Source organism: Anomaloglossus baeobatrachus, chromosome 12 (genome assembly GCF_048569485.1).
Source record: "Anomaloglossus baeobatrachus isolate aAnoBae1 chromosome 12, aAnoBae1.hap1, whole genome shotgun sequence".
Lineage (NCBI taxonomy): Eukaryota > Metazoa > Chordata > Amphibia > Anura > Aromobatidae > Anomaloglossus > Anomaloglossus baeobatrachus.
This window is the reverse complement of record NC_134364.1, coordinates 100,278,413-100,305,586: the sequence shown is the minus strand read 5'-3', so window position 1 is coordinate 100,305,586 and position 27,174 is coordinate 100,278,413. Positions and strand designations below refer to the sequence as shown.

The 27,174-nt window shown below is 46.2% G+C and overlaps 1 protein-coding gene across 1 annotated transcript; it reads right to left on the bottom strand.

Moving 5' to 3' along the window:
* LOC142257507 (uncharacterized) lies at positions 1-27,025 on the bottom strand. Its single transcript, XM_075329649.1, has 6 exons — positions 26,853-27,025; positions 13,824-14,135; positions 7,159-7,458; positions 3,683-3,768; positions 2,806-2,888; positions 1-2,430 (listed from the first exon to the last, which is right to left on the bottom strand). The coding sequence occupies exons 1-6, from the start codon at positions 26,890-26,892 to the stop codon at positions 2,388-2,390; spliced, it is 864 nt and encodes a 287-aa protein (XP_075185764.1). The 5' UTR covers positions 26,893-27,025; the 3' UTR covers positions 1-2,387.
* Positions 27,026-27,174: the final 149 nt, after the last annotated feature.

Below are 27,174 nucleotides of genomic sequence, written 5' to 3'. Positions count from 1 at the left end.
GATGTATCTTAACAAGTCCCATCTCTTACTCTTCAAGTAGTTAATCCACCACCAGCGGTGTCTAGCAGAAACGTACTCCTCTCCTCTGTTGAAATCACATGCATGATGCTGAAAAGTCTATGCAATAGATAATAAATAAAAAACTCACAGTTTTACTTATTAAATCTCCCAAAAAATGTTTACTAATTTTTTATAATTACTATAACAGTATTAATGCTTAGGGCACATACAATTTCTACATGTTGTATAAAAAGTGTATTTTATGACAATGGCACATCACAAAAAAAGACTGAGACGGTATCCTTCATTTATCCTTATTTTTCCAGACATCAGGACCGTTTTATCAATAGCACAAACAAGGAAGCTGCAGCTAGAATCATCCAGAGATCTGTGGTTGACACTTGTTTTGGCATCTATAGTTGGGACATGGTAAATGGCCTGTAGAGCTAAGGTAGTGGTACTGCATCTGAACCCCTGAGACTGAGGTAATGCAACTTGGACTCTGGGGCGAAGGAACTTCAGTTGGGGATAAGATCTTAAGGCCCTAATACACATTAGACCAAAGGTGACCAAATGCTGTGTTACAGCCATCAGTCTGTGTATAGGGACTTTCCAGATCTCCCCCAACAGATGATAAAGGGGCGAAGAGGATTAAATCATGAGAAATTCAGCAGCCATTCCTTTTTTCTCCTGGAAGATAAGTTCATACCAGATGAGTCTTGTAGCGGTTCTCGTCTAGAGACCAAAGGAGCGCTCATCCAAGCCAAGCGTTTATGTGGTCTTTAGGTACTGTAGCTGAGCATCTTGGGCTGAGGCACTGTAGCTGGGCTTTTAGGACAAAGCACTGCAACTAGACATCTGGGGCTGAGGAGCTTCAACTGGGCATCTAGGGCCAAGATACTACAACTGGACATCTGGGGCTGAGGAATTCAATTGGGCATCTGGGGAAATGGAACTACAACTGGACATCTGGGGCTGAGGAATTCAATTGGGCATCTGGGGACATGGAACTACAACTGGACATCTGGGGCTGAGGAATTCAATTGGGCATCTGGGGACAAGGGACTACAACTGGACATCTGGGGCTGAAGAATTCAATTGGGCATCTGGGGACAAGGCACTACAACTGAACATCTGGGGCTAAGGAATTCAATAGGGCATCTGGGGATAAGGGACTACAACTGGACATCTGGGGCTAAGGAATTCTATTGGGCATCTGGGTTCAAGGAACAATAACTGAACATCTGGAGCTCAGCTGAGGAATTCAATTAGGCATCTAGGTTCAAGGAACTACAACTGGACATTTGGGGCTAAGAAATTCAACTGGGTATTTGGGGCTGAGGAACTTCAACTAGGCATCTGGGGCCAAGTTACTACCACTGGACATCTGGGGCTGAGGAGTGTAACTGGGCATTCGGGGCCAAGATATTACAATTGGGCATCTTGGGCCAAGGTACTGAAATTGGTCATCTGGGGCTGAGGAATTCAATTGGGCATCTGGGGAAATGGAACTACAACTGGACATCTGGGGCTGAGGAATTCAATTGGGCATCTGGGGACATGGAACTACAACTGGACATCTGGGGCTGAGGAATTCAATTGGGCATCTGGGGACAAGGGACTACAACTGGACATCTGGGGCTGAAGAATTCAATTGGGCATCTGGGGACAAGGCACTACAACTGAACATCTGGGGCTAAGGAATTCAATAGGGCATCTGGGGATAAGGGACTACAACTGGACATCTGGGGCTAAGGAATTCTATTGGGCATCTGGGTTCAAGGAACAATAACTGAACATCTGGAGCTCAGCTGAGGAATTCAATTAGGCATCTAGGTTCAAGGAACTACAACTGGACATTTGGGGCTAAGAAATTCAACTGGGTATTTGGGGCTGAGGAACTTCAACTAGGCATCTGGGGCCAAGTTACTACCACTGGACATCTGGGGCTGAGGAGTGCAACTGGGCATTCGGGGCCAAGATATTACAATTGGGCATCTTGGGCCAAGGTACTGAAATTGGTCATCTGGAGCTGAGGAACTTCAACTGGGCTTTAAGAGATAGGACACTTCATCATCTGGGGCAGAAACTCTGCAAGTAAGCATCTATGGCAGAAGCATTGTAACTGGTCCTTTTGGGCTATGGCACTTTATGATGGTAAAGGAGAATGTCGGTCTGTGTAGGTCATTTTATGAAGCACCTGTAGCTAGAAAACACTGTCTAATGGGAGAAACTAGAAGCAGTACGAATTTGTGCTGCCTCCACAATACCGGTCTATGTAAATACTGCCATAGGAACATATGGAAATGTTTTGTATAGTAGGAAGGGGACCCTGGGAAGGGGCTCTGGTTCCTCCAAAGTGCTAAATCAACACAGGATGCTGTTCTTCAACTCTTCTCAGTGTTACGGTATTTAATTCCATCATCACTTCTAGAATATATAAAAAACAAACAAACAAGGATTTAATACGAACAAACAATCTTTATGGCATTCTCTAACAATATAACATTTTCCAGACTGGAGCCAGCTAAAGATCCCGAAATCTATTATGAGACCACCCAAATCCAGAACTTGATGGACTTAAATATGTGAGCACCATAGAGAAACACTGACTATGCAGAACACCTTCTTTATCCTTGTGGTCAGTGGCCAGCATATGGCACTGTATGATGACCGAGGTTTACATCAGAGGTACAGATGAGAAAACCCTCCTGGTGCACACACCTCACGTAGACCTTAGGTACATCATTTCAGCCGCAGTAATGTCATATATGGGGAATGTAAAGCTTTAGGGAGATAACATACCTCCTTTTTTTTAGCTCTGTATTTATTCCCTTTTCTTTGCCTTTACTTCTTTCCTTTAACCCGTTTCTTTTTTTCACATAAACCTGCCAAAGAAAGAGACATTTTGCAGATTACTAATATGCAGAAGTCCTCAAAGTCCGATAGAATATGTCTAAGCTCAACCTTCATGAATGAGATCAGTCTAATTTATTTTCTGAGACTATAATAAACCTTACTATTTGAGAAAGGCTTGAGGATACAAGCCAAAACGCGTCATTGTATTTGTGACAGCCAATTTTGAGAAAATAAACCTTACTATTCGAGAAACTCTTGAAGGATACAAGCCGAAACACGTCGTATTTGTCACCACTAATTTTGAGAAAATCAACTTTACTAATTAAGAAAGGCTGGAGAATAGAAGTCGAAACGCGTCATTGTGTTTATGACAGCTAATTTTGAGAAAATCTTGCGATTTGAGAAACTTGAGGATAAAAGCCGAAACGCGTCATTGTTTTTGTGATTGCTAGTTTTGAGAAAATACACCTTACTATTTGAGAGACTTTAGGATACAAGCTGAAATGCGTCATTGTATTTCTCTGTGCACTAACTGTATGTATTGTATAGTGATACATACTATTTATGTTTCTAATATAGCACCTTTATGTATGTATGATTGGCAATCCAAATCAGAGCTGAATGTTTCCCTTGAGTAACGCCTAGCTATAGCTCTGATAGGCCAAGAAGGTTGGGATCCACCAGGTAAATTGGCACAATATTGAAGACTTTAGTAGAAAAATGAGAGAACTCATTTGGCTTTCGGAAATGTTACATGGTAGTTCTTAGAGCAAAAAGTAGTGTACCCCAGAAACAACTTTGGATATAACATGACATAACTTACCAATATCAAAACAGCACCGATAACCAGTAATGGACATAAAGATATTGGATTAAAATCAGGTATAAACCATTTTTTCCAATCGAAACCTGAAAAATAAACATGAGATGTATAGATATGATATAAACAGTACTGGGTTAGAAGGAATAGTAAACTTCTTGATTAATTATTGTGCACTGTAAACAAAGAAACATCAAGATCTTTGGAAATGGACTTGAGACCTTGAGATTGTTGATATTTTTCAACATTTTTGGTTCTTAAGTCCTCAGACAGTTTTCTTCTCTTTCTTTTCTCTCCAGCCTTAAGGCCGCTTTACACGCAACGACATCACTAACGAGATGTCGTTGGGGTCACGGAATTCATGACGCACATCTGGCCTTCTTAGCGACGTTGTTGCGTGTGAAACCCAGGAACGACCATTAACGATCAAAATTACTCACCTTATCGTTGATGCGTCGTTCCTTTCCCGAATATTGTTGCTGTTGCAGGATGCAGGTTGTTCGTCGTTCCTGTGGCAGTACACATCGCTATATGTGACACCGCAGGAACGAGGAACTACATCGTACCTGCGGCCGCCGACAATCAGGAAGGAAGGAGGTGGGTGGGATGTTCCGCCCGCTCATCTCCGCCCCTCCGCTTCTATTGCACGGCTGCCGTGTGACGTCGCTGTGACGCTGCACGAATCGCCCCCTTAGAAAGGAGGCGGTTCGCCGGCCACAGCGACGTCGCAGGGAAGGTAAGTCCGTGTGACGGGTGTAAGCGATTTGGCCATGACGCACAACCGACGGGGGTTGGTACGATCGCTAGCGATATCAATACCGATATCGCAGCGTGTAAAGTGGTCTTTAGTGTGGCATGCAGGCACACAATACAAAGATTGAGTCAACTTCTCCCCTTTTTATCTGGTTTCAGGTGTGATTTTCATATTGCTCACATGTGTTACTTGTCACAGGTGAGTTTGAATGAACATCACATGCTTGTAACAAAGTTGTGTACTTACAATTTTGGAAAGGTACTGACAATTTTCGGGATTTTGTGCCTGCAATGCTTCGGAGCCACGCAATACAATTTTGTTACTTCCGCCAACATGCCACGCCACCGAGGGGTACATAAGGTATGCTTGGCATAGTATAACATTAACACCTCCTGTCCCCACAGGCACGGGGAGGGAGACAGAGCAGGCCACGCACACCTCCTGTCCCCACAGGCACGGGGAAGGAGACAGAGCAGGCCACACGCACCCAGCTCTCTCACAACCCCAACAGGCTGACAGAACCCTTTCCCTAGCCCCAGTGAAACAGGGGCCAAGGACTTCCTTCCACCTGCAGCTCACATCTTCTATTGAGTCCTCACTAATTTTCCTCATTTGATTTTCTTTTTCAACCAAATGCCTTTTCGTTCAGGGAGGTGACCTATTGGCACTTCAGGGGCTATTTATTTATGGGACATTTTGAGTTCCTGGCCTTCACTCTTTCTTCTTTGCCTTTGGGACACATTTTCTTTTATAAATTATTTATTAATTTTTTTTTTTTTTAATTGGTCCGCCGGTCACACTTGGTGGGTCAAGATTCATGATCAGCAGGGAAGAGAACCCTGGGCAGCTACCGCTCAGACTTGGTGGTTTGAAATTCATCATCAGTAGGGAGGGGAATGCTGGGGAGCTGCCTATCAGATTTGGTCTGTAGAGATTCATTATTAATGGGGAGGAGGATACTGAGGAGCTGTCAATCCAGCTATGTGGGCATAAAATCAGCAACAGCAGAAACCAGGACCCTGAGGAACTTATGAATCATGCCAAATGGGTGGAAATTCAGTTGTAGCAGGAAAGTAGAACACTGAAAAACTTATAAATCAGGTTATACTTGGTGGGTCGACATTGATCATCAGCAGGGAAGAGAACACTGGGGAGCTATGGATCAGACTTGGTGGGTCGACATTGATCATCAGCAGGGAAGAGAACACTGGGGAGCTGTGGATCAGACTTGGTGGGTCGAGATTCATGATCAGCAGGGAAGAGAACACTGGGAAGCTGCCGGTCAGACTTGGTGGGTAGAAATTCATTATCAGTGGGGAGGAGGATACTGAGGAGCTGCCATTCTAGCTATATGGGCATAAAATCAGCAACAGCAGAGCCCAAGACCTCGAGGAGCTTAAATCAGGTTAGAAAAATGAGTTTAAACAAGAAAAATTAGAACAAAATTTTTTACAACCATTATGATTTAGATTTTTCCAAGTAAGCATTGCAGCTGCATCATGTCCAGGGGATCTATTTGATAGGGTATTCAATATGTATTGTGAGTGACATTTGATGTCAGATCTGCTTTTGTGGCTCCCCTGCGGCTTCAGGCACCACAGGGTACTATACCTCAGCCCAGGAGTGGTATCCATCTTGGGTAAGACGGGGGTAATTCACCCGGGTACATCATAATTCATACAACACGCAGTTTAGATGCCCTCCCAATGGGACTGGGCTAGGGTAGGTGCTGGGGGTGGCCATCACGAGGTATGGTACCTGCTGCCCACTAGTTTAGCGGGGCACAGCTAGAGGAAATAAGGAGTCGAATCACACAAAGACAGACAAGCCTGGACCAGCAAGCAGGCAGCAGCAACTAAGGGACTGAGCAAGGGGCCTGTGGTTTGGTGCCGGAGCGGCTCGACCCGGGTTCATAGGAAAGAAGTGGGATCCCAGGGTTCAAGGAGAGTGCTACAGGCATCTGTGACCCGTTCCATGGCCCAGGTGCTGGGGTTGAGGGAAGACCACACAGAAGGAACACTGGCCTTGACCTCCGGACTGTCTGGGATTGGCTGGAGCTCATAACAACAGATCTCTGCACTCCAAAGGCGGTGACACCTCAGTTTGTAAAGAACTTTGACTGCAACCTCTGTGTCATCCCATCTCTCCTGGCGCCATTGCCTTCACGCTCCACCGCTATCGGCTACTATGCCCAACATCTGCCCTGGGTCTAGCTCTAACTGTGGAGAGCTGTACCAACTACGCTGCGTCACCATCTGCCCCAGAGGAAATCTCCCGCAGCGGCGGCTAATAATTGGCCTCATACCACAGGTGGCATCATGAATAACTCTTAAATAATCTTCCCCTATCCCCTTTATTGACATTGCTGGAATCACAAAACCGAACCTGGCCGCTGTGACATCCCAAAACTACACCGGCCCGGTGACGAGTAACCCCCAAGACCCCGTGGGCGCGTCGCTTTAACTAGGAAGTAATAGTGTCAGTGTTGGGTGGGTCTGATACCAAGTGTTTCTATGGGGCCTATGATTTCTGTACACATCCCCTCATATATGGTACAGATGGCACCCTAATGTCGTATCCTGCGATGCTGTATAGGCTCCCTACCTATCATACTTTTTTGGATAAAATATATTTTAAATTTCAGATTCGGCCAAGAAGAAAAATCATTATGTACTTACCGGTATTTGTTCATTGCTATTACTGTATGAAATGAAAGAGAACTTACCTGGAACGGTGACCAGATAATGCTGCAGGCATCGGGTTCCATTACGGAATAACACTCTGGCGGTGTATTCCTGGTCCATGGTGGTTGCATTAGGTTTACGTAGGGTAAAAGTAATGAGGTTCAAGCTTCCTACATAATCGCTATCTAAAATCTGTAAGATGAATTTGGTAACTGCAATGGTTCTATTAATGTTGTCAACCAACGTGATCTCCTCCACTCCGAGTACGTCAAAGGCTAGTGTCAAAGAATGGTCAGGAAGAAGTATATATGCTTTTTTTATTTCACTACAGATCCGATCACCTGGAAAAAAAAGAAGTAAAAACAAAAATATGAAAGAAAAGTAATACATATAAAATATAAAAGAAAAACATATCTCAAATAGTTGCGTTGCTTTGAAAATATAAGTCCATCGAGTTCAACCCATAGCCCAACATGTTGATCCAGAGGAATGTAAAAATCCCATGGGGCAGACATTAGTGGAAACATTCCTTCCCGACTCCACATACAGCAATCAGACTAGTTCCCTGAATCAACTGCCACGGGGGCTCCTAGGCTGACCCTCAGGCTAAGGGGGCCCTAGCTATTCCTAATCTCAGGGATACCTATCTCCTTCCTGGACCTACCTTGCTAGGTGTTACGGTTGCTGCGAGCGCTGGAGACTAAGTCCAGATTTCTTGCTACTGCACATGTGCGAGCGCTGGAGACTAAGTCCAGATTTCTTGCTACTGCACATGTGCGAGCGCCGGAGACTAAGTCCTATCTTGGAGCCATTGCACATGTGCGGGTGACATCATCGCTGACACGAGGTCACATGTCTCTGACACCTTCTATGCCGATTGGTCGCTGGTCATGTGCTTGTGATGCCTTGCTCGGTGATCGGCCAGCATGACGTCACTCCTGTCGTTCTGGCAGCGGATTGGCTCTGGTGTCCTCCATCTTGGATGAGGCACAGAGTCTATATAAGACCCTGACACACGCCGCATGGCGCTCAGTCCTCTTGGTTCATGCATAAGAGTAGACGCTCTGTGCGCGTTCCTCTAGGCATTCCTCTGTCTATGCTAGGTGAGCGCAACCGGCAGGGTAGCGTTCTTATACCTTACAACTTCGGCTGCTGTCCGTATCCTTACCTCTTAGGGGAGCGGACATAGGCAGGTGCCTGAGGCACATGGTCTGGCTGGGCCTTGTGGTTCGACTCGTAGGTGGACGTTGCCGCTAGGGTAACGTTCCTTATACTGCGTCTGGCAGTTGTTCGTATCCTCGCACACTAGGGGAGCAAACAGAGGTAGGAGCTTTGTGCGGCTTACGCTGCTGTTCGTCTCTTTTGCACCACTAGAAGAGCGGACCTAGGCAGGTGCCATATCTAGTGGTTCGTGTCCTCGCACACTAGTGGAGCGAACGCAGGTAGGAGCTTTGTGCGGCTTACGCTGCTGTTCGTCTCTTTTGCACCACTAGAAGAGCGGACCTAGGTAGGTGCCATTTCGCACACATTGCCTTTGTCTCTGTGATTATTAACAGAGATCATTCCACACACCCTCCAAGTAAGGGAGGAATTGCTTTACTTACTTATTATATCCTTCTGTGAGTTAACAGAGGTATTGCACTCTGCCATAGTCTGCAGCAGAGTCTTTGCACGGTGGACCCTGACTGTCTGATACTCCTTTAGGTTATCAGACAGCCCCCCGTAACACTAGGCTACCGAGTCAGCACACCGCAGGTCCACGATGGAATTCGCCTTTGTTAATCCCAGACACCAGAGAAACCATTGGGCGGGTTGTCAGAATCTGTAATCTGAACAGAATCCAATGCCGCTATGACAGTTGGTGAAGTTTGCACAAAACTCCATCTAATGCACATAACCAGCAATATTACAGTGCCTTGTGAAAGTATTCGACCTCCTTGAATTTTTCAACCTTTTCCCACATTTCAGGCTTCAAACATAAAGATAAAAATGTTAATGTTCTGGTGAAGAATCAACAACAAGTGGACACAATTGTGAAGTTGAATGAAATTTATTGCTTATTTTAAACTTTTGTAAAAAATAAAAAACTGAAAATTGGGGCATGCAATATTATTCATCCCCTTTACTTTCAGTGCAGCAAACTCTCTCCAGAAGTTCATTGAGGATCTCTGAATGATCCAATGTTGTCCTAAATGACTGATGATGATAAATATGATCCACCTGTGTGTAATCAAGTCTCCGTATAATGCCCCTGCTCTGTGATAGTCTCAGTGTTCTGATTAAAGCACAGAGAGCATCATGAAGACCAAGGAACACAACAGGCAGGTCTGTGATACTGTTGTGGAGAGGTTTAAAGCCAAATTTGGTTGCAAAAAGATTTCCAAAACTTTAAACATTCCAAGTTGAACTGTGCAAGTGATCATATTCAAATGTAAGGAGTATCATACCACTGCAAATCTACCAAGACCCGGCCGTCCATCCAAACTTTCATCTCAAACAAGGAGAAGACTGATCAGAGATGCAGCCAAGAGGCCCATGATCACTGTGGATGAACTGCAGAGATCTACAGCTGAGGTGGGAGAGTCTGTCCATAGGACAACAATCAGTCGTACACTGCACAAATCTGGCTTTTATGGAAGAGTGGCAAGGAGAAAGCAATTTCTTAAAGATATCCATAAAAAAGTGTTGTTTAAAGTTTGCCACAAGCCACCTGGGGACACCAAACATGTGGAGGAAGGTGCTCTGGTCAGATGAAACCAAAATCAAACCTTTTGGGCACAATGCCAAACGATAGGTTTGGCGTAAAAGCAATACAGCTAATCACCCCGAACACACCATCCCCACTGTCAAACATGGTGGTGGCAGCATCATGGTTTGGGCCTGCTTTTCTTCAGCAGGGACAGGGAAGATGGTTAAAATTAATGGGAAGATGGATGGAGCCAAAAACAGGACAATTGTTGAAGAAAACCTGTTGGAGTCTGCAAAAGACCGGAGACTGGGACGGGGATTTGTCTTCAAACAAGACAATGATCCCAAACATAAAGCAAAATCTACAATGGAATGGTTCACAAATAAACGTATCCAGGTGTTAGAATGGCCAAGTCACAGTCCAGACCTGAACCCAATCGAGAATCTGTGGAAAGAGCTGAAAACTGCTGTTCACAATCGCCTCCATCCAACCTCACTCAGCTCCAGATGTTTACAAAGGAAGAATGGGCGAGAATTTCAACCTCTCGATGTGCAAAACTGATAGACACATACCCCAAGCGACTGCAGCTGTAATCGCAGCAAAAGGTGGCGCTACAAAGTATTAACTTAAAGGGGATGAATATTATTGCACGCCCCAATTTTCAGTTATTTATTTTTTACAAAAGTTTAAAATAAGCAATAAATATCATTCACCTTCACAATTGTGTTCCACTTGTTGTTGTTTCTTCACCATTAATTTAATTTTTTTTATCTTTATGTTTGAAGCCTGAAATGTGGGAAAAGGTTGAAAAATTCAAGGGAGTCGAATAGTTTTGCAAGGCACTGTACATTGTTCAAGAAAGGCATCCAGACCTCTCATATTTTCGAAATGAATCAACCATTAAAACATTGTGGCAGAGAGCTCCATAGTCTCACTGCTCTTACAGTAAAGAATCTGCATCTGTATTTATGATTAAAGCTTCTTTCCTCTACATCAGGGGCAGGGAACCTCCGGCCACCTCCAGTGATGTCTGTGTCTCAGCCTCTCCTGTTACATATATACCCCCAACCCCTTTTGTGATGTATATGCCCCCACCGTCTCCTGTGATGTATTCACCCTCAGCATCTTCTGTGATGTATACGCCCCAGCCTGATATGTATATGACTCCAGCCCCTCCTTATATGTATATGTAACCGACCCCTCCTGTGATGTATATGCCTCCCAGTGATGTCTGTGCCCTAGCTCTTCCTGTGATGTATATGCTTCCAGCATCTCCTGTGATGTATATGCCCCTAGCCCCTCCTGTGATGTATATGCCCCCAGTGTCTCCTGTGATGTACATGCCCACAGCATCTCCTGTGCTGTATAGTCCCCCAGCCCATCCTGTGATGTATATGCCCCAGCCCATCCTGTGATGTATATGCACCAGACCAGCTGTGATGTATTTGTCTCCAGCCTCTCCAGTGATGTATAGATTCCTCAGCTGCTCCTGTGATGTATATGCCCCAGCCCCTCTAGTAATATATAATCCCCATCCCCTCCTGTGATGTATATGCCCCATCCCATCCTGTGATGTATATGTCTTAGCCCCTCCTGGTATGTATATGCCCCAGTCCCTTCTGTGACATACTGTATATGCCCCAGTCCCTCCTGTGACATATATGCCCCAGCATCTCCTATGATGTATTTGCCCCCATTGTCTCCTGTTATGTATATACTGCAGCCCCCATGTCTCCTGTGATGTATATACAGCAGTACCTGCATGTCATGGGTGTGTCACGCTTGACAGACACGCCCGTATTTTCCAAGTGTAGAAGGTTGCAGTGTTTGGCTACACAAGCTGCTCTCTGTCATTCTCTTCTCTGCATGGGGTTAATCCCTTTCCCTTTAGGATCCTGCAGATTTCCTCACCTTTAAGCTGTTAATCATCAGCACTTCCTTTTGTTTCCTTAAATTTTATTCTCATTCCCCATTGGCCTTTGGTGGTGAGTTAAAAACTTCTACAGGCCTTGGATGCAAGCAGTCAGCTTGTATACATCTGAAGGAACATTGTGGTTCATTGCTGTACCTCTGCCTGAGTCATCCTGACGATAAGCTGTTCATATGCTTTCCCCTATGTGTGCTCCCTTTGTCTTCTTTAGAACTTAGTGGGTTTCACTAAGCGCTCATCTCATCCGTTCCCTACTTAGGGCTCAGTTCTATGGTCAATCAGGGTCAGGTATCCTGCTCGGCACACAACTGCAGAACCTTTCTAGGGTGGTCAGGGGATCCAGAGGCCAGCAAAAGATGTGGTCCTGGCTAACCATCTCCCCCTTCCCTAGACACAGGGTTTCCTTTCCCTATCCTGTTGCCATACACGTTGTACATCCCCATACCTACCGTGACACTGCATCTCCTATTTGATGTATATGCAACAGTCCCAGTGTCTCCTATGTAATGTATATGATTTACAAAATTATCACAAAGAGTTGACTGCGCTCCAGACCAAGACAAACCTGGAAAAGGAGTTGTGTGAAGCAACATGATCAATATCACCTAACATCACAGCCGCACCAAAGAGAAGCAGCTCCAGCCACCACAATAAGGGTATAGGGGTGAGCTAAATGATTGGTTGACCAAATATAGCAGGTTTATTTGCAAGTTGATCATTTTGTGCGGCCCCCGAAAGGTTGTTAGAAACTGCCAAATTGCCTTTGGCAGAAAAAAGGTTCCGCACCCCCTACTCTAGGCGTAGCGGATGCCCCCTTATCTCCATTGCAGGCTTAGGTGTAAATAAATCACTAGAAAGGTCTCTGCACTGTCCTCATAAATTTGTACATTCTAATAAAATCGCCCCAAGGCCTTCGTTTTTCCAAACTGAACAACCCAAAACGTAATAACGACAGATTGACTACCACTGTAATGCTCAAGTGCTCGGTACTTGAGTCGGGCAGGTCAGATGCTCTGAAAGTGCTCTGTTACGGTTTTGATTTGCAGCGCATTTTGTGCTCAGTTATGTTCTTCAATCCTCTCCTGCAGAGCCAGTATTTTCCTGTTCCATCGCGCAGAGCGTTTTGCAGGTATAGATGATCTGCTGTTTGTCTTGAGCTCCTGTGGATGGGTTGTTTATCAGCACTGGCTCCTACGCTGGTGCTGGGAGAGGTTTTCCCAGATGCTCCTCGTACCGGGTGATTGCTCTGCTTCATTAGGGAGCATGCTTGCCCGAAACGTCGCCAGTCATATTTCCTGGTTCCGCATTAAGTGCTCTTGGCTCCAGTTTGTGTACAGTTATCTGATCTTGGCTTCTCAACCCTGGACTGTTGTTGACTCTGCTCTGCCCACCCCCCTGACTTTGTCATTACCTTCTGGCTTCTGACCTCGGACCTTCTTCTGACCACGTCTCTTCCTGCTCCCTGTATCCTATACATACTATCCTGGAATCCTGACCCTCAGCCCGTATTTTGACTTTGTTCTTGTCGTGTCCTCCTGGTTCCTCACCCTGGCTTCTTTGACTACTTGTGCACTCACACTGCACGCAAGTAGTATCTTGCGCCACCTAGTGACTAGCACCACACTATGCCACATAGTGTCGAGGATAACATGCTCAACTCGAGTAATGAGTATAATGGAAGTCAATGATTGAGCACTTTGTCTCTCCGCCCACATGCAGCCAGCCATAAACAGAACATTTCCATTATGTTAGGCATGTCTATCTCCACAAGGTGAGACATGAACCCTTAGACCCCAGTGAGAGACCTTTTATACAGCTAAATCAGATCTCTTGCTTTGCACTGAGGAGGAGCAACACTCCCAAACACGTCTGCAAATTAGTTTTGCAAAGTTACTTGACTATTTTGACTTTTTGGGATTGCTATTTCCAATAGGTTGCTGTAAGGTTCATGCCCTCCACCTCTATGAGGAGGCAATTTGCACACTAGTGGAAAGACACTAGCTGCCAGTGCTCTGGTGCTACTTCTAGCTGCTCTAATAGCCATTGCTTACCTTCAGCCTCAGCACACTGTGTGTAATCACACTTACCACTTACGAAGACCTTATAGTGCCTGGAGCAGTGGCTTCCATTGTGGTACAAGACGCTGGCGGTGAATTGCTCTTTGTCCTTAATGGTGGCATGTTCTACACGGAAGGAGAAGCCTTTGGCGCTTAGTTTATCTTTGTAGCGCTCGTCTAATATCGTAAGCTCTCCGCTCTTTATTCTAGCAATCTCTGTTCCGCTGCCATCAACCAAGGAGTTCTCCTCGACACCGTCTTCATCAAGGTCTAAGGTGAAAGGTTCTCCGGGAAAAACTGAGATATTCTTTATAGAAGAACAGTCATTGGACAATGACACGCCTAAAGCATAAAAATGAGTAGATTAGTAATTGTATACTAAATATTAGAAATTAATGAGAAGTATGAAATTCTACCAAATTAGCTTAATTTTTTTAAAAAAAATGTTTTATTCATGGTCGCCTACATCCAATCCCTTTCAGGTTCTTTAAGGCAAACATAAACATTTTTTAATGGCTTTATTTCCCTATATCTGTGATAAAGCTGTAAGGTGTGATATCCTCTCACTATACAAATTCACCATCACTACATGGCTGCTGCATTTCCTACTTCTACTTTTATACTGGCTGCTGCATTCCCTGCCTCAGCTTTTAGGCCTCCTTCACACATCAGTTTTTTTCCATCAGGCGCAATCTGGCAAATTGGGGAAAAAAACGGATACGTCACCTGATCCATTTTTTTCTCATAGACTTGTATTAGCGCCGGATTGCGACGCATGACCTCAAATTTCATCCATCATACGATGGATCAGGCACAAATTGTATGTGTGGCCGCCGGAAGCAACGTCCAAAGGAACGTTTTTTGGGACCGGCGAAAAAACAAGGCGAAGGATCCAGCACCGTCCGTCTTTTTTTTACAATGGAAGCCTATGGACGCCGGATCCGTCATCATCCATCAAAAGACAAGTAAATGCCAAAAAACTGAGTATGAAAGAGGCCTTAGACAGGCTATAATAGTCACTGCTGCTTGGCCGTGCTACACTGTATCAAGTGATAGCTGCAGGGCGGTATGAAAAATCCCATCTGGCCTCGTCTTAGGTCATATGAGCCTTCTCTGACTGATCCAGTCTTATATAATGTGTGAATAGTGGCGGACGGAGCAGAAACGTTGAATGATACACTGTTATAGCTGGCAGAAGTATTCTAATAGGTGTAGTCACTAGAGATAAGTGAGGAACAGCCATTAGCTTCCTAGACTATTAACATAAAAAAGGTGAATGAGTGACAGGTATAGGCCCGGTAGGCTGGGAGGCCTCCTACCTCATGCAACAGCTCAAACTGCTTTTCTGCTCAGCCACACTCGGGTGGCTGCAATATTAGCTTCATAGACTGTTATTGCTAGACACATTTAAGGATAGTAAGAGAAGTAGATGAGTGAAATGTAGCTGCGTGCCTGCCAGTCTGGGAGCCCTAATGTTACAGGCAACACACAAGGACACTATGTGATGTCACAGCTCACCTACTCCTCCTGAACAATTTGATAACACCTCTATATACAGTAGATAAGACAGGATCCACCATACACAATAGGTGATGTCACAGCTCACCTCCTCCTCCTGTACAATTTAATGACACCTCTATATACAGTAGATAAGACAGGCTCCACCATACACAATAGGTGATGTCACAGCTCACCTCATCCTCCTGTACAATGAGTGATAATACCTCTATATACAGTCGATAACACAAGATACACCAGACACAATAGGTGATATCACAACTCACCTCCTCCAGGACAATGACTGATAACACCTCTATATACAGTAAATAATACAGGTTCAACCATTCACAATAATTGATGTCACAACTCACCTCCTCCTGTTCCTGTCCAATGACTAATAACACCTCTATATACGGTAGATAACACAGGATTCATCATTCACAATAGGTGATGTCACAACTCCCCTCCTCCTCCTCCTGTACAATGACTGATAACACATCTATCTACAGTAGATAACATAGGATTCACTATTCACAATAGGTGATATCACAGCTCACCTCCCCCTATGGTATAATGACTGATAACACCTCTATATACAGTCGATAACACAGGATCTACCATTTACAAGGTCATGTCACAGCTTACCTACTCCTCCTGTGCAATGACTGATAACACCTCTTTATACAGTAGATAACATAGGATCCACCATACACAATATGTGATGTCACAGCTCACCTCCTCCTCCTGTACAGTGACTGAAAACACCTCTATATACAGTAGATAAGACAGGATCCACCATTCAGAATAGGTGATGTCACAGCTCACCTCCTCCTCCTGTACAATTTAATGACACCTCTATATACAGTAGATAAGAGAGGCTCCATCATACACAACAGGTGATGTCACAGCTCACCTCCTCCTCCTGTACAATGAGTGATAATACCTCTATATACAGTAGATAACACAGGATTCACTATTCACAATAGGTGAAATCACAGCTCACCTCCCCTATGGTATAATGACTTATAACACCTCTATATACTGTCGATAACATAGAATCTACCATTCACAAGGTGATGTCACAGCTCACCTCCTCCTCCTGTACAATGACTGATAACACATCTATCTACAGTAGATAACATAGGATTCACTATTCACAATAGGTGATATCACAGCTCACCTCCCCCTATGGTATAATGACTTATAACACCTCTATATACAGTTGATAACACAGGATCCACCATACACAATTTGAAGTCACAGTTCACCTCCTCCTCCTGTACAATGACTGAAAACACCTCTATATACAGTAGATAACACAGGATCCCCCATTCACAATAGGTGATGTCACAGCTCACCTCCTCCTCCTCCTGTACAATTTAATGACACCTCTATATACAGTAGATAAGAGAGGCTCCATCATACACAATAGGTGATGTCACAGCTCACCTCCTCCTCCTGTACAATGAGTGATAATACCTCTATATATAGTAGATAACACAGGATTCACTATTCACAATAGGTGAAATCACAGCTCACCTCCCCCTATGGTATAATGACTGATAACACCTCTATATACTGTCGATAACATAGGATCTACCATTCACAAGGTGATGTCACAGCTTACCTCCTCCTCCTGTACAATGACTGATTACACCTCTGTATACAGTAGATAACACAGGATCCCCCATTCACAATAGATGATGTCACAGCTCACCTTTTCCTCCTCCTGTATAATGACTGATAACACATATATACAGTCTATAACACAGGATCCAACATTCCCAATAGGTAATGTCACAGCTCACCTCCTCCTTCCTTCATGGTAACCTTTGTACTCGCTAATTTGATGCTTTATTCCTTTGCAGGAACCCTGAATACAGAATGACCCCTCCCTCACCTAAAGAAAACAGCAATTTTTCACTAAATTTCATTTTCTTTGATTTTATTATTACTCATAGTACAGTTAACGGGAAGCTATCATTATAATGTGTCTTATTGTTTAAGACAGGTCTTTCTGTTACATGTGGTTCTTACATATTTTTTTCGCAGTTTTTTCTTTTTCAAATATCACAATGTGTAGTTACATAGTTACATAGTTACTTAGGTTGAAAAAAAGACCTAGGTCCATCTAGTTCCCCCTTCCTCCACCAGTTCTACATTTGGTCACAAAGTCATTTATAACCAACAATGTTGTGTGTACTGAGGAAATCATCCAGCCCTGATATAAAAGCTGTTATAGTGTCTGCCATTACTACCTCTTGTGGTCGGCATTCCACAGTCTGACCGCTCTAACTGTAAAGAACCCTTTCCTATTTAGCTGTCGGAATCACTTTTCTTCCACTCGCAGTGAGTGCCCCCTGCTCCTTAGTACTGTCTTTGGAAGAAATAAGTCATGTGCCAGTCCTTTATATTGACCACACATGTATTTATACATAGAAATGAGATCTCCTCTGAGACGTCTTTTTTCTAAGCTAAACATATCTAACTTTTTCATCCTCTCATCATATGGGAGGCCTCCATTCCTTGTAGTAGTCTAGTTGCCCGCCTTTGAACTGACTCTAACTTCTGAATGTCCTTTTTAAAATGTGGAGCCCAAAACTGAATCCCATATTCCAGATGTGGCCTTACAAGTGATTTATAGAGGGGTAACAATACGTTGGGATCACGGGATCTAATCTCTCTTTTTATACACCCTAGAATCTTGTTTGCTTTAGCAGCTGCTGCTTGACATTGAGCGCTGCTGCTCAGCTTATTTGTAATGAGAATACCCAAGCCCTTCTCCTGTTCTGTAGTCCCGAGTTTACTTCCATTTAATGTATACGCAGCTATAGGATTACTCCGTCCTAGGTGCATTACTTTACATTTATCAACATTAAATCTCATTTGCCAAGTATCTGCCCATTCTGACATCTTATCCAGATCTTTTTGTAATATTGTACTATCCAGGTCAGTTTTTAATATCCTACATAGTTTGGTGTTATCGGCAAAGACTGACACTTTACTATCAATCCCATCCACAAGGTCATTAATAAAGAGATTAAAAAGAATTGGTCCTAGCACAGATCCCTGCGGCACCCCACTGCTGACTATAGCCCATTTAGAGAATGTAGCATTTATGACTACTCTTTGTTTCCTATCTTTTAGCCAATTCCTTACCCAGTTGCATATTGTGTCCCCTAGTCCTTGCTTCTGGAGCTTTAGTATAAGGCTATTATGTGGTACAGTATCAAATGCCTTTGCAAAGTCCAAATAAATCACATCAGCTGCATTACCAATATCCAGGTTTTCACTTACCCCCTCATAGAACCCCAACAGGTTGGTTAGACACGACTTATCTTTCATGAATCCATGCTGTTTGTCAGTTATCATATTATTTTCTGCAATATATTTTTGCATGTCATCCCTTAAAATGCCCTCAAAAACTTTGCATACTACTGATGTCAGGCTTACTGGACGGTAGTTGCCTGGATCTACCCTCTTACCTTTCTTAAATATCGGTACCACATCAGCAATCCTCCAATCCTGAGGCACCAACCCTGTTACAAGTGAGTCTAAAAAGATGAGATACAGCGGTCTGTCGATTACGGAGCTCAATTCCCTCAATATTCGTGGATGAATGCCATCTGGCCCTGGGGATTTGTCAATGTTTAATTTACTCAGACGTAGGCGTACTTCATCTTGTGTTAAATTAATTATATCGGGTGGTGGACTTTGATTTTTCACTTGTTGAATGATCCCTGGTACAGTCAGTTCCTTGGTGAATACAGATGAGAAATGCCTATTTAATATCTCAGTCTTTTGTTTGTCCTCTATAACTAACTTGTTATTATATTTTAAGGGTCCGATACTATCCTTTGTTTTCCTTTTGGCATTAATGTATTTATTAAAGATTTTGGGATTTATTTTAATGTCATTGGCGATTTTTGTTTCAGTAGCTAGTTTTGCTTGTTTGATTTCTTTTTTGCATTGCCTATTGATATCTTTATACTCCTGCAATGCTATTTCTGTATTCTCAGCCTTTAAGATTTTAAACGCCCTTTGTTTTTGTTTTATTATACTTTGTACAGTCTTATTTATCCATAGTGGTTTCTTTTTATTCCTGGACATTTTATTACCAGATTAAAAATAAAAAATATGAATTTAACACAAGCCACTTGGGCTTTTTTATATTCTACCTTCCTATTGTTTCAGGAAACAACATGTACATTAGCAGCAATGAACAGACCCATATTCTATCTATTGTTTTGAAGCATTTAATGAGTGTGTGCAATTCATTGTGAAGGAAGGGGGAGCAGAGTCAGATGTGACATCACCTATTTCTATAGGTGAATCCTGTGTTATCAGCACATTTCACACTGGCCACTTCAGCTTTTTTTAAAACTGAAACGTCCTGTTGTTGTAGGAAACAACACATGTACATGGCATCATATTGTGTATTGAAGTGTATAATGAGCCTGTGCAACGATCATTGTGAAGAGAGGGGGAGCACTGAAATCACCTATTGTGATTGATAGTTCCTATATTAGCTGTGTATAGAGGTGTTATTAGTCATTATTGTCACGCTCCCCGGGTCCTCGGATCCCCTCCCCGGGTCCCCTGCTCCGATCCCCGGGTCCTCAGCTCCGCTCCCCGGCTCACCTGCCATGCTCCCCGCTCTCCAGCCTCCGGTGCCCGCACTTCCCAGGCCCCCTGGTCTCCGCTCCCGGCGCCCGACGGCTTCCCAGTTCCTGGCCGGCTCCCCTGCGTCCTCCCTTCAGCTTCCTACCCTGGCTTCTGGCACCCGGGCCGCGCGCATGCGCATTAGGGCGCGCGCGCGGTCACTGAACCTTTCTTAAAGGGCCAGTGTCAATTAACAGGAAATGATGCACTCAGGTACAGGGTATATAGGGGGTTAATGTCCAAGGGAGCGGGGCCTGTTCTTCGTGTTTTCCCAAGCTAGGAGTCAGGTCTCCTTGTGTTCCTGTGAGATACTTACCTCTCTGTCTTCTAGAGCCGATCCTGCATCGCCATCCGGTCCTGCTGTGTCTCGAACCCCGAACGCTGCCCATCTGCCATCCTGACAGTCCGTACCATCTCGGATCCCTGCGGTGACCCGTCATCTCGCTCCAACGGTTCCGGACCCTGCCTGACACCATCACGGCTTCCGAACCTGAGCTCCGTCACCCGGACCACCATCCGTGACCTCGTGGTCCCAGGGACTTCTCCATTTGCTCTCAGTGCACGGACTGTCCTGCTACCTACAGTGCTCCGGCTACCGGACTCCTTTCCCTCATCCGGGAGTTCGGCCCAGTGGATCCACCTCCAGGGTCTACCCGTCCATCTGGCCCTAACAGTAAGAACAGGCCATGGATCCCGCCGAAGCACTAGCGGCCTTGCATGAGGAACTCCAACGCCAGCGTGAAGTCCAGACCCGCATGCTGAACTTTATGACTTCTGTGGACACCCGCCTGACCACGCTACAAGCGGCAGTCACGTCTTCGACATCCCGAGCCTCCACTAGTCAAGCCACGACCCTCGCTCCCGTGGCCGCCTCTTCGGATGCTTCCAGACTGCGTTTGGCCTCACCACCCCGGTACGCCGGAGATCCCAAGACCTGCAGGGGGTTTATAAACCAATGCTCCCTCCATTTCACGCAGCTGCCACATCTGTTTGCCTCCGACCAAGCCAAGGTCGCCTTCATCATGTCTCACCTAGAGGGCGAGGCACTGGCGTGGATGAACCCCTTGTGGGAGAAGGAGGAACCTATGACCAAGAACCTCCAGGAGTTCCTGCAGGCCTTTCGCAGCACTTTTGACGAACCCGGACGCGCCTCCGCGTCTGCGTCATCACTTCTCCGGTTACGTCAGGGAACACTGACGGTGGGTCAATACGCCATCCGTTTCCGCACCTTGGCTTCAGAACTCGGGTGGAATAACGAGGCCCTAACCGCCGCCTTCTGGGAAGGACTATCGGGTCGAATCAAAGATGAGCTGGCTGGACGTGATGTACCGTCCACTCTGGACGCCCTGATTACCCTAGCGACTCGAGTGGACATACGCTTTCAGGAGCGGTCCAAAGAACTGTCCCGTGAGAGACGTCCGGTAAGGCATTCCTCTCCTCCACCGAAGCCCACCGTACTCCAGTCAACGGCCTCTGGTGTCTCCGTCCATGAGTCCATGCAGATCGACCGTGTGCGACAGTCGGAACAACGTCGAGCAGAGCGGCTCGCCAAGGGTCTCTGCTTTTACTGCGGAGAGGGCACACACCTGCTACGCGCCTGTCCAGAGAGGCCGGGAAACTCCAAAGCCTAGGGTTGGTAGGAGAGGCCACCCTAGGTGCTGGGACTCTCTCAGACCCGGTTACATGGACTGTGCAAGTGACAACGGGAGAGACGCGGTTTACGGCTGAGGCGTACCTCGATTCTGGGGCAGCAGGCAATTTCATCCAGCAGGCCACGGTGGACAAGTACCAAGTGCCTGTTACTCCACTCGACAAGCCCCTAGTGATTGCCTCTGTGGATGGGAGACCCCTCTCTGACACCATCTCGTGGATCACCAAGCCGCTTGAACAGCGTATCGGTGCTCTGCACACCGAGAACATCGCTCTCTACGTCCTCCCACACATGTCACATCAAATCCTGCTGGGACTTCCCTGGTTGCGGACACACGAGCCTTCAGTCAGCTGGGGCACTGGCGATATCACTCGATGGGGGTCTTCTTGCCATGAGAGATGTCTGAAGACCATACAACCCATCCGGCGACCTCCGGTTCCCAAGTCCCTACCGGGACTGCCCTCAGCCTATTGGTCCTTCGTGGACGTCTTTGATAAGAAGGAGTCCGAAGTACTCCCGCCACATCGTCCTTACGATTGTGCCATTGACCTGCTCCCGGGAACTACACCACCACGAGGACGGATATATCCACTATCTCCAGCCGAAACAAGGGCTATGTCTACGTACATCACAGAGAGCCTGGCTAAGGGATTCATCCGGAGATCCTCCTCTCCTGCTGGAGCAGGCTTCTTCTTCGTAAAGAAGAAAGAGGGCGACCTACGCCCATGTATAGACTACCGGGGATTGAACCTAATCACCGTGAAAAACAAGTACCCCCTGCCGCTCATCCCCGAATTGTTTGATCGGCTCAGAGGAGCTCGTGTGTTCACCAAGTTGGATCTTCGGGGTGCCTACAACCTGGTCCGTATCCGCTCAGGGGATGAATGGAAGACCGCGTTCAACACTCGCGATGGGCACTATGAATACTGCGTGATGCCCTTCGGCCTGTGCAACGCACCAGCAGTCTTCCAAGAATTAGTGAACGATGTGTTTCGGGACCTTCTCTACATCTGTGTGGTGGTATATCTGGATGACATCCTTGTCTTCTCTCCGGACCTCCAGACCCACCGAGAGAACGTGCAACTGGTTCTACAACGACTGAGAGAGAATCGTCTGTACGCCAAGTACGAGAAGTGTGTCTTCGAACAGTCTTCTCTCCCCTTCCTGGGGTACCTCATCACCGATACCGGACTGCAGATGGATACCAAGAAAGTCTCCTCCATTCTCAACTGGCCTCCTCCTTCTGGACTGAAGGCAATCCAACGTTTTCTGGGATTCGCTAACTATTACCGCCAGTTCATTCCTCACTTCTCGGCTCTGACTGCTCCTCTCTCCGCCTTGACCAAGAAGGGGGCTAATCCAAAGGACTGGTCACCTGCGGCCGACGCCGCGTTTGGCGCTCTAAAGCGAGCCTTTGCCTCCTCTCCTGTACTCCACCGTCCAGAGTTAAACCGCCAGTTCACCTTGGAGGTGGATGCCTCCTCCTCGGGAGCCGGAGCAGTGCTCATGCAGAAGTCCTCCTCCGGGAAGATGGTGACGTGCGGTTTCTTCTCCAAGAGCTTCTCCGCGCCTGAACGCAATTACACCATCGGTGACCGAGAGCTATTAGCGGTCAAACTGGCTCTGGAGGAATGGCGCTATCTTCTGGAAGGAGCAGTGTACCCTGTCATTGTTTACACGGACCACAAAAACCTGGAATACCTGCGGACTGCTCAGCGACTGAACCCACGGCAAGCCAGGTGGTCCTTGTTCTTTGCCCGGTTCGACTTCCAGCTTCATTTCCGACCCGCGAACAAGAATGTACGCGCTGATGCCTTGTCTAGGTCTTTCGTGCCCCTGGAACAGGAGGAAGAGACATCTCAACCCATCATCTGTCCAAGTAAGATTATTCCGGTGGCTCCTGTCACCCTGGCCCAGATACCGCCTGGGAAGACTTATGTCTCTGAGGCTGACAGGCAAAAAGTGTTACACTGGGGCCATGCCTCGAAAACAGCCGGTCATGCAGGTCAGAAGAAAACATGGAGCGCTATTGTACGTCATTACTGGTGGCCATCCCTGCGCACGGACGTCGCCTCTTTTGTCTCTGCCTGCTCCTCCTGTGCCAGGAACAAGACACCCAAACACCTGCCATATGGCCGTCTTCTGCCTCTGCCCATACCCTCAGTACCCTGGCAACACATAGCGATGGACTTTATTACGGACTTGCCATTATCCTCCGGACACACAGTCATATGGGTCGTGGTGGATCGGTTCTCTAAAATGGCCCATTTCGTTCCTATGGCTGGACTGCCCTCTGCTCAGGAACTCGCGGACGCCTATATACAGCACATCTTCCGCTTGCATGGCTTTCCATCACACATAGTGTCCGACAGAGGAACCCAGTTCACCTCCCGCTTCTGGAGGGCTCTCTGTAAACATCTGGGAGTGACTCTGGACTTCTCCTCAGCCTACCATCCTCAGTCAAATGGCCAAGTGGAACGGATCAATCAGATATTGACCTCTTTCTTGCGTCACTACGTGAACGCTCATCATGACGATTGGTCCACGCTTCTTCCTTGGGCTGAATTCTCCCATAATCACCACGTCAGTGAGTCCTCCTCCAGTTCTCCCTTCCATGTCGTCTACGGACTTCAGCCGTCTGTCCCATTGCCTGTATCCTCTTCCTCGGACATCCCTGCTGCTGATGCAGTACTCCGTGACTTTACATCCATTTGGGACTCTGTTAAGGCCTCCCTTGCACGTGCCTCCCTGCGGATGAAGAGACATGCGGACAAGAGACGTCTGGATCCTCCGTGTTTCTCTCCGGGAGATCTCGTCTGGCTTGCTTCCAAATACATCCGACTGAAGATACCATCCTACAAGCTGGGACCTCGCTACATCGGACCGTTTAAAGTCCTCGGCAAGATCAATGAGGTCTCCTACAAACTGCAGCTCCCGGCCACGATGAGAATACCCAACTCCTTTCACGTATCTCTGCTCAAGCCGGTTGTCCTTGGTCCCTTCTCCGCTGCCGCCAGTCCGGCCCCTCCTCCTATTGCTGAGGACGACATCTATGCGGTAAGAGATATCGTGGCCATGAAGACCGTACGTGGTCGACAGTTCTTCCTGGTGGACTGGGAAGGGTATGGTCCTGAGGATAGATCCTGGGAGCCCAGGGAGAACGTGGGCACTCCTCTGATCCGTGCCTTCCTGTCCCGGTTGCGGAGAGGGGGGCGTGGGGGGGGGTACTGTCACGCTCCCCGGGTCCTCGGATCCCCTCCCCGGGTCCCCTGCTCCGATCCCCGGGTCCTCAGCTCCGCTCCCCGGCTCACCTGCCACGCTCCCCGCTCTCCAGCCTCCGGTGCCCGCACTTCCCAGGCCCCCTGGTCTCCGCTCCCGGTGCCCGACGGCTTCCCAGTTCCTGGCCGGCTCCCCTGCGTCCTCCCTTCAGCTTCCTGCCCTGGCTTCTGGCACCCGGGCCGCGCGCATGCGCATTAGGGCGCGCGCGCGGTCACTGAACCTTTCTTAAAGGGCCAGTGTCAATTAACAGGAAATGATGCACTCAGGTACAGGGTATATAGGGGGTTAATGTCCAAGGGAGCGGGGCCTGTTCTTCGTGTTTTCCCAAGCTAGGAGTCAGGTCTCCTTGTGTTCCTGTGAGATACTTACCTCTCTGTCTTCTAGAGCCGATTCTGCATCGCCATCCGGTCCTGCTGTGTCTCGAACCCCGAACGCTGCCCATCTGCCATCCTGACAGTCCGTACCATCTCGGATCCCTGCGGTGACCCGTCATCTCGCTCCAACGGTTCCGGACCCTGCCTGACACCATCACGGCTTCCGAACCTGAGCTCCGTCACCCGGACCACCATCCGTGACCTCGTGGTCCCAGGGACTTCTCCATTTGCTCTCAGTGCACGGACTGTCCTGCTACCTACAGTGCTCCGGCTACCGGACTCCTTTCCCTCATCCGGGAGTTCGGCCCAGTGGATCCACCTCCAGGGTCTACCCGTCCATCTGGCCCTAACAATTATAAACCTGCCTCTGATGATAAGACGCCTTCTGTAAATTCTTCCTCAAAAGACATGAAGTATGAATATAAAATTGTCAAAATAACCAATGTGATATTTGCAAAATGTATTTATTTTTTTAATTAAAGACCTTGTTACGAAGAAAAAAAAACCTTTCTTTCTTTAAATACGTGTAACACAAAAATATTAATTAAAGGGGTTTTCCTCTCAAACAAAGTTAATATTAAAGTTAATTTTAATCAATAGATCTTGGAATAATAACACAGCACAACAAATAAACACTTTTTGTCTGCTACTTGGCAAAAACCATGTGCGCTATACTAAATCGAATGCGCTGAATCCAAATCTGAAGTTAGTTTTTTTGTAGCACGTCAGGATATTAAGTTATTCCAATTTTTGTGAAAATTAAAATAAGCAATTAATAAAGATTCAGAATCGTTATGTCCCACAGTTTCACAACATGTATTATCATTTTTATTGAAAAAGAAGTATAGGTAAATAAACAAAAAAAAAAAACTTTATTGAACACTGTCCAACAGTTGTCTGTAAATCTGGTGTCAGCACTCCCTATATATAGCCATAACTGGTTAATGCTGACATCAGCTCCCAGACATGTCTGGACATGTCTGGATAGGTCCTACATATAGCCATAACTGGTTAGTGCTGATATCAGCTCCCATACCTGTCTGGACATGCCCGGAATATCTTCAACAATGCCTGAATAGGCGTATGGCCTTTTCTAAGTATAACTCAAAATCTGGACGTGCTGTGCAAATTCTGAGTTCATATTTGGAATCAGCATGTTCAAATTAGTAAAGAACACATATTTTACCCTCAGTAGCAAAAACATTGTTGTGCTGTGTAATAAGTTCCACAATTGGATGTGTAAAAAAAAATGCTCCTGGGCAGAAGACAAAACAAAAGATTATATAGATGATACTTTCTGTGAGGTAAAACATTTCCCTGCCTGTTTTTAAAAACGTTTTACCTCAAAGAAAGAATTTTCCGCAGGATTTCTACACTATTTACTTTTCTGGTGGGATGCAGATAATGCTGCAGATTAACAAATTGTGAGGGAGACTACGGTATATTTCCTGTCAATTTTAACCCTGATTTCTAGGTGTACTGTTCCTTTAAGACCATGCACAAGGTAAAGAACCCTCGGGAAGCAACGGATATGCTATCGTGAATATCCCCCATAACACACCTCTACTTCCTCAATAATGATAAGGGGCTTACCTTTAGCAAAGATAGCAAGCCATACCAGAACCATCCACATTGTGATCCGGATCCTCTACTTTAATGGAACGACCGGCGTCCTGAGCGTGGCTGAGTTAGGAGATTATGCAGCACATTCATTGACAGTAGTAAAAAAAGAAGAGGACGCGCCTCGCTTTCATTCCCGTCAACTTGGAAATGATCCAAAATGTGAATCATGCAGTATAGACTGCAAAAACTACAACTCCCATAATGCTTCAGCTGCTAAAACCTGCGTAGAAAGTGCCCAGGGAGGAGTAAGCGTACGATGCCGCTCCCCACTATAATATATATACTGTGTGTG

Coding starts and splice junctions, on each gene's coding strand:
- LOC142257507 (XM_075329649.1), bottom strand. CDS start 26,892: ATGTGGATGGTTCTGGTATGGCTTGCTATCTTTGCTAAAG. Junction 3,769..7,158: donor TTATCTGGTCACCGTTCCAG/GTAAGTTCTCTT, acceptor TTTATTTTTCAG/GTTTCGATTGGAAAAAATGG. Junction 2,889..3,682: donor TCGGTGCTGTTTTGATATTG/GTAAGTTATGTC, acceptor TTTCTTTGGCAG/GTTTATGTGAAAAAAAGAAA.